This window comes from Choristoneura fumiferana, chromosome 15 (genome assembly GCF_025370935.1).
Source record: "Choristoneura fumiferana chromosome 15, NRCan_CFum_1, whole genome shotgun sequence".
Lineage (NCBI taxonomy): Eukaryota > Metazoa > Arthropoda > Insecta > Lepidoptera > Tortricidae > Choristoneura > Choristoneura fumiferana.
Genome location: NC_133486.1, coordinates 12,178,444 through 12,186,796, shown reverse-complemented (window position 1 = coordinate 12,186,796; position 8,353 = coordinate 12,178,444). Strand labels below are relative to the sequence as shown.

The window sequence follows — 8,353 nt, the reverse complement described above, 5'->3', positions numbered from 1 at the left end:
AGGAATAAAACATATTAAAAAAAAAAATTGTTTGTGTTCTATTAACCCTTTTATTTTCCAGACAATGTGGAACAAAATCACAATAAAGTTTTACAAAGACGAGTTCTCCCCAAAAGGGATCATTTTCATTTAAACCGTTTTTTATTGTATAAGTCCAAACTCCAGTGCAGAATCAATAATGCCTTCGATTTTCAATTTCATTTTCATAATAGTGACATTATCTAAACTGCCAGCCCTCATGCAGTTCGTAACGCTATCAATCATATCTTCAGCACTTACGCCTTGGAAGTCTTTAAAATCAACAACATCTTTAGATTCCCGCAGTAACACAGAAGAGAGCAGGATGCCTAAACTGACCATTATGTTACCGTATCTTCTTAAATCAGCGTCAAGCTGGTCTCTTGGGAAGACGCGGTTAGACTTAAGGCCATGGTTGGACAACGCATCATCCAACATTTCATGGTAGTAGGCTATCCATTCTTGGTAGTACTTAGATCTGCTTTCATAGTCCGTGCAGTTCAGAATGAAGTAGAGGAGATCGGCGGCAGGGTTGCTTTCTCTTGATAGTTGGTAGTCGATCATTACGTTTTCAACTGCCTTGCCATCCTGAAATGTGAACAATTATTTCTGATTATCAGTGATATACAATATCAAATACTGAATCATTGAATCAGACGTTACTTAATAGGGGAAAACAGGGGAAAACTCGTGTAGTTTTGAAAATTGGTACAGTTATACCTTGCAGTATCCAGATGAACATACTAAAAGTCCTCAAGGGTTTGCTGACGGTGTAAGGGAGGGTTGAAGGTACCTATTTGTAGGTTTTTGCTCATATCTCGAATATTTGTATAAATAGCATTATGATTACTTCGGACAAAAGTTTCTACATAAAATTTTCTATAAATTTGGTCATTTTGAACATGAAACTACCATGAGACTCACTCATATTAAATGATATTGTAACGGATAACTCACGTCTCAAACCGAGTTTAGCTTGACATGTTCCGGGCTATGTTCGGGGTTTAAGACGTAGGTTATCCGTTACAATATCATTTAATATAAATTTGGTCACATTCATTTTTTCTCTGTGATTTATATTTTAGGAGCTACGGGTTGTGTAAGTTTTAACAGGTTCAAAAAGTAGACGATTTAAGAATAACGAAATGACTTTTAAATTTTTATTTAAGAATAGAAAAAGCAAATCAGGTTGTCTTAATTATCTCATTCATCGTATTCTACATCAAAATCTTCGTCTTCTACTTCTATGATAATCTACATGTACCTACATCGTGTGTACATGAGCCTAAGCAGCGGAAGCATACTAGACTAGGATCAGTGGTGGTAATTGTCTTCTCGCTTCCAACCCCACATTTCGGGAGGCATTTCGTTACCCAGCCACTCTTGTAGTTGTTTGAATACTCGTAATGCGTGATATTTTGCTGAGCCTTTAGTAGGGAGTAGAGAGGAGAGATCAGCTTTGGACTTGGTGCTGGATTTTACAAAAAGCGAGTATCGATGGCTGTTAGGATCAAGCTGAGTAGTGGGCATCGGCCGAGGCGGCTCGAGCATGGTCGTATCAGCGAAACGTGACACCGTGATGCCTACGCCGGCTCCCGTTGCTCCCAATTTTCGGGTGCAAAAAGAGATCTACGCGCAGGCATCTCGCCGCCTGCCGCGCCGCCCACGCCCCTGAACTGTACAAAGGGCACGCAGGAGCAGCCTGCGGCCGCCGATCAACCAGCGCCGAAAGTTGTTGCGCGTGATGATGGCTTCACTCCGGTAGTGAATCGGAAACGCAGTCAAAAGCGCAATCGCAATCAGCGTGGGACCGTTCCTGCAGCGTTGCCCTGTATTCAAGCTGCAGTACCTAGGGACATCTCCCTGTCTTGGTTGGACAAGAAGACGACGCCTGAGAAGGTGTTCGAGCACGTCCGCGAGGCGGTGCAGTGTTGCGAATAATCGCGATTAAGAATTATTGGTGAGTTCCTTAAACGATTTCTGATCACACCTTTAATAACTGATAACACTAAGGTGTGACGCAGTAGTCTAAAGATAGAATTGGACGGTTGAGAATGAATGTGAGATACGAACGGTTGTAATGAAAGGAAAAATGGTTTATAATTATTAGAATCAAGGTTTGGTTTGTGCGAGGCAGATGGTTAAGTATCCCCTAACTTGGTATGTATTAGTTTGTGCGCAGTAGATGGTTAAGTTCCCCCCTAACTTGGTGAGTGTTTGTAAAGTGTCACAAATGAGTAACGAGTAGAAATACTCGTAGTAATATTGAGATATAGATGAAAAGAACATTGCATTTCTATGGAGGTAAAGGGGGTTCTTTGGGGAAGGCGGAGGAACCATGGGGCCCTCGGGCCCCGGTCTGTGTCTTACTCATGGCAACAGGTGTACCCGTCTAATGACAGGATCCTACCACCATGTGGCTCTCGGGTGCATTTGTGGTGCTAGTAGCGTTACACAGATATTATTATATATATATTATATATATCTTAAAGTTAAAGTAATATGCTTGAGCATTAGTGTACATCACTATATCTCTTTATTATCATCATCCATGAGACTTTGTCGGACATGAGAATTGTCATAATTCGGAACCCAGGCTATCCTACGTTAAGATACAGATATAGAGTTCATATTTGTGCCGACATGCCAAGCCCCAAGATGTTCCTGCGCTCCGACTTCTGGCCGGAGGGTGTGGTGTTCCTTCGTTTTAGGATAGCAACGAAGACGACGTTCAAAAATCCCTAATTAGTTTTTTAGTAGTGGTTATGTTATTCTTATGTATTTTTGTATTTTTTGTGTATAATTTGAATTTTACAGTGCATTGGTTTTCTAACTGTAATGCTGTAATTTTTTATTGTTAATTAAATAAACACGTGATGGAACCTGCACAAACTTGCGAAGCAATTCAATGGTGCGTGTGAAGTTCCCAATCCGCACTGGGCCCGCGTGGGAACTATGGCCCAAGCCCTCTTCTTGTTCTGAGACAAGGCCTGTGCCCAGCACGTATATAGGCTGGGATGATGATTAAATAAATAAATAATTATTTATAAAACAAACAACTTACTTCAAGCTTGAACAATATGTTGTTCGACCAGCAATCTCCTTGTAGGATAACAGAATATTTTGAAGTCTTCTCGTAACTCTGAAGTTTCTTTGCAAGCGTAGCAATCTGAGACAACGAGCCTGCAATCACTTTTTTGTGCTTCTCACTCTCCACCATTAACTTCATATCATTTTCATTTGCTTCGAAAAATATTTTCACGGCCGGATCGTCATCCATTAACGCCCACATATTAAGTAACTTCTTTGAAATGTTATTATAAGTCTCCGGTTCATTATTTTTTAAAACATAAGAAAGCGAATGGTATTTAGCCAAATCTTTGAGTGCTACTCTCACGCTGTCGTTAGATAAAGGCTGGAATCTATCCAGCATCTCAAATCCTGACTCTTTTAAGTCTTCAAGCAAGATAAGCTCATTTGGTGGTTCCCTTACGCAACCGTAGCAGACTGGAAATCGAACTTTTTCATTAGCTGACACTCCCGCTAGGTTTTGAAGATCATTAAACTTAGGAAGGACCTCTTCGTACATAACGATTTCATTTAGAAACAAAATCATAGTGTTCATCATTTTCCTTAGTTCTTCGGCGGCTGGTGCTACTTTTCCAATCATTTTGAAGTAAGAGCCATCACTTTTTTCGTAAATGAACCTTATCACATTTGCCACGTAGTTATCCCCTTTTTGTCCCACTGGTTCCACAAGTACTTTTCCATCATTGAATCCTTGTTTTTTTAGAACACTTTCAACTAATTTTAACTGAGTGTCACTGAGGGTTTCAAAATCCCCTTCGAATTTAAAACAGGCCATTATAATTCACTGAGATGTCTTAAAATGTTGTAAAAAATTCAAAACATCGATATAGCTTTTTATACCATACGTTATCATTTATTATCTAGGAACGTAATTGATAGTTTAAATTATCCGCAAGTAATCTACTTATATATTTATTATCACTACTATTTTCAAAGAGCGAACGATCAAATCCACTTGTCATTTTTAATTTCAAGATGCTTTTATTTTAATTTAGGTTTTGTTTTTCTGAAGAAAGTCACTATTTATAAGAATTTTCCAAATAATAATTGCACTTTCAAAGTTTTTGAAACACATTCTGTGAAACGGTTCTAGATATCTATATATGTTCTAAAATAAAAAAAGTTTTTTTGGATCTTTAACTTCTTTTACACACATCGTAGGTTTTTAGTATTTTAATCAAAATCGTACGAAGTTGATATATAGGTACCTACCAATGCAATTTATACGCAAATCTTTACTTCTGCTGCAGAATCCACTATAACCTTTAACTACTTATAAATTCAAATTCAAATTAACTTTATTTGTCAGAATACAGTAAAAAATACATTGGTCTTATCATAATTATAACTGCTGTCCTTGTATTCAGCTTGCAAGCAAGCGTACAAATATTTCATTAAATAAGCTAGGTTATTTTATAATTTAATTAAAATAAATAATAATATCCCAAACCACCTACACCATAGCATACAATTATTAGGCATAAAATCACACGCTTACACAATTTTACAAAAAGTCGCAATACTTAATACATGCAGAATAGTGAGAAAGTTCATGCAACTAGACCCTGAAAATAGCCCTCAGCAATCTTCTTAAAAAATATTTATTCTACAACTCTTGCTACATTTACTTGGTGGATAACCCGTAAATGTAGTTAATACCAGCCTAGAGCTGAGAAAAAACAATCCTTCGAAAATAATAATAATAGTAAATATCCAAAAATAATGTCAATAATATTGCCTATAATTTAAGTAGTCCTTGACACTATAAAAACACTTCTTTCTTATATCTTTGTAGGGTTGAAAATCAGCGCTGGGGTGTTTATTAACGCTTCAGCATTATGCTGAGCCAGTGCTCGATTCACAACCGCAATGACACATACTACTCTATCCTTCGTGTTGCCTATTTGTATTTAATACTATTGGTGTATCTTGTGTTGTGAGAAAATGATATTTTTTTATCTCTTTCTTTAACTATTAGTAACTGATACCTACGTATGATCAACTTATCACTGCTTGAACACTATTAGTAACTGATAGATTAAGCTAATGAAAGATGAACCCAGCTATTATTTGACTGGCAACATTATTCAATTGTCATGGGCAAACGGACCAAAGAGTATAAGAAAACAGACACTTGAGCTTGTACTATTACTTATCTATTCTGTGACTTGTTGAGTTTAGTACCTTCGTGTGTTAAAATAGATTTTTGAAAATTTACTACTGAAACATGGGTTTCATTATTTTTACCATGGTAAGCAAATTCAAACAAAAACAAGCTGAGGGAAGCCTTGTTCAAACAGAAAAAAAGAGTTTTTAGATGTGGTGACCGAATTTGTAGGTTAGTAGGCTGGTCAATACAAAAAAACAGTGGTTCTTAAGATTCACTTTTTTTCAAATATATTCGTCGAGTACCTATTCACCTTTTTATGTTCAACATATCGTTTTAAATAATTACTTATTTTCCAATAGGCATGCGAGAGACAGAAAAGCATAAAGTAGGCATGATTCTGTCACTTTTGTACGGCAGGAAAGCTTCTGTACTTGTACTATTATTTATTCTGTGGTGATACCATCTGCATTTTTTTTTAATTTGGCGCGTTTTGATGAACGATCGAGATGAACCTGATCTTGAATTAGCCAGACTCTACCTACGTTTGATCAAATGATCACTGCTTGAACACTATTCACTTTTATAAATATGAATAATTGATATGAGCGTAAATGGCTCGGAAAGTCAAATAATATTTTGCAATGATCACAATGATATTCATTTTTGGCAGTAATAATCTGATAGTGAATATTTTATCTTTGTTTTCGTAATAATGACTAATGAGTCATTATTAGGAAAAGAGGCAAGAGAGTATTGTTTGACGTCTGTTGAGATTATTCTCAAGAATAATGCTATATATTAATGAATGTCTTTGATACCCTGGAAGACTGGCCGTGCGCTGGTGTGGGACGCTACCTGTACAGATACCCTGGCGGCGTCCTACCTACCAGCAACTACCAAATGTGATGGGGCGGCGGCCGACGCCCGGGAACGCCTCAAGGTCACAAAATATAGCTGTCTCGGCGCCCAATATTATTTCTTTGCTTTCGGCGTTGAGACTCTAGGTCCTCAATTCAATTCAATTCAATTTGAATTTATTTCAAATAACAATGTACATTGTGTTTGAAGTTACAATACATGCCCAAATTATTTAACAAGTCAAATTAAATTACTACAAAATTATTATTACTTATTATAAAAAAAAACTACAAATTTAATTAAATATGTCAATAACATTTGTCAGCAATCTCAGTTCAGTATAATTATAGTTTGCAAATAAAGGCAATTTTCAAAATAGGCAATTAAAAAGACCATTTTAGCAATAATCCCGGGCACGATTTCAAAATTCCTTGGGGTAAGGGTGCGCTGGAGCTACACAGGGAGCTCAGCAATAGGTTAAGGGAGGCAACAGGCAACCCTCGCGCCGGCAGCTTTCTCGCGCAAAGAATCTCAATCGTAGTTCAACGCGGGAATGCTGCCTGTGTGATGGGCACCATGCCAAGATGCCCACCTTTTTTTTTTAATTAAAGTTTTAGTTTTAGTTATTTTAATTTAATAGTAGTTTTAGTCCTATAAATATTTTGTATTTTCTTAATATTTTCTTAATAAAAAAGGATTGACTATATACTTATTACTGAATAATACAATTATGCTTTTATTAAGCATAATAGGAGCGGTTTTACTAGTTCCTCGTATTCTATAAAGATAATTTAATTTTGTACCATGAGGTACCTAGTTACTTACGAGTATAATAACAGAGAATATAAATGATGATCATTGGCAGATTTTTGAAATCAATTTAGTAATTTAATTACCCATTTCAAAAGCCACAGTCTACAAAGCAAGTAGTACCTACATCAATTTGTGAAAGTAGTTAGTACTGATGTTTAAGCTACACAACTGTGACATTGAATCTTAGTGTGGTAAAGGACTTTCTTGATCAATTAACAATTTGAATAAGAGTGCAGGTAAGAGAAAATTATTTGCCTAAATAGTCTATTTTTAACCGACTTCAAAAAAGGAGGAGGTTCTATGTTCCAATGTTTGTATTTTTTTATGTATGTTCACCGATTACTCAGTCAATTGTGGACCGATTGTCAATTTTTTTTATTCGAAAGAGTACTCTTCTGAGGTGGTCCTATTGTCAGCAAGTCCAAGATCTGATGATGGAATCCTAGGGAAATCGAGGGCAAACCTCAAATTTTATAGGCACACCTATGGCGACTTTAGGATTTTTAACATTAAGATAAGCATTTACATTCAGAAAGTATCATTTGGTAAACTGGACCTGATGAAGAAGACCGTAGATGACCAATGGAACTCGTCAAAGCTAAGTAATGCTCGTTCGACTATAAACGACCATGATTATTATACATAGATAAGCGACTAAGAAGAAGCTTTAAGTTAATGATTTTTTCGTAGTGATCTGATGCTGAAGCCGGAAGGTAGGCAACGGAACTCTGTTATAAAACAACGTAAATAAGCCGTGTTTGGGCTTAATGGAATCGTTGTGAGATGTACCTACTTTGGTTACGAATCACTAAAAAGTAAGAAATAAAGAAAATTATCAAAAAAGTTAAACCGTCCCCCGTCATTTTTTTAGTAAGCGAGAAATAATTACTGGCACTTGAGGTATCCCATCTTAGACCTCTAGGTTTGCAGCGCATCTGCAATCCCCGTGGTGTTGCAGGTGTCTATGGGCGGTGGTAATAAAAAAAATTGGCAATATTGCCGGCTGACAAGCACAACTCACTAAAATTTCTGCTATTGCTCTTCAAAAAGTCGTATCTAGTTAGTAATTTCATACTGAGATGCGAGCTTTGTTGTCAGTAGGTATTTGGCACTTGGTGACTTGCTTGTCACCCGACGATATATTTTATATTAGCGATACTTTAGTAAGAATATACTGATTTACCTTACTTTTCAAATGGAATTTTCACGGATGTGTTTTATAAAATTTAACCCCAACACAAGTTGTGTCCAATTGAAAAAAAAAACTTTCTGTGTTTCCAAATTTGCGTATTTGCAGGCTGATATTTAAAAAAAATATGAAATATTCTGCTACAAAGCTTATCTGTTGCGGTTTGGATTAACAAAACCCCAAGCAACAGAATGATGTTATCACGGTATTTCATATAATCATCCTATTTCATAGATATTGTTAATAATCAATTTGATTGGAGATAACATAAGCTA

The 8,353-nt window shown here is 36.4% G+C and overlaps 2 protein-coding genes across 2 annotated transcripts in view; both read right to left on the bottom strand.

The window, feature by feature from the left end:
- The window catches only part of LOC141435616 (uncharacterized), a 281,017-nt gene that overhangs the window by 194,766 nt on the left and 77,898 nt on the right, over window positions 1-8,353 (bottom strand). The gene's annotated exons all lie outside the window — the stretch shown is intronic.
- LOC141435455 (uncharacterized) lies at window positions 28-3,928 on the bottom strand. Its single transcript, XM_074098137.1, has 2 exons — window positions 3,083-3,928; window positions 28-606 (listed from the first exon to the last, which is right to left on the bottom strand). The coding sequence occupies exons 1-2, from the start codon at window positions 3,881-3,883 to the stop codon at window positions 142-144; spliced, it is 1,266 nt and encodes a 421-aa protein (XP_073954238.1). The 5' UTR covers window positions 3,884-3,928; the 3' UTR covers window positions 28-141.

Coding starts and splice junctions, on each gene's coding strand:
- LOC141435455 (XM_074098137.1), bottom strand. CDS start 3,883: ATGGCCTGTTTTAAATTCGAAGGGGATTTTGAAACCCTCAGTGACACT. Junction 607..3,082: donor ACATATTGTTCAAGCTTGAA/GTAAGTTGTTTG, acceptor TTCACATTTCAG/GATGGCAAGGCAGTTGAAAA.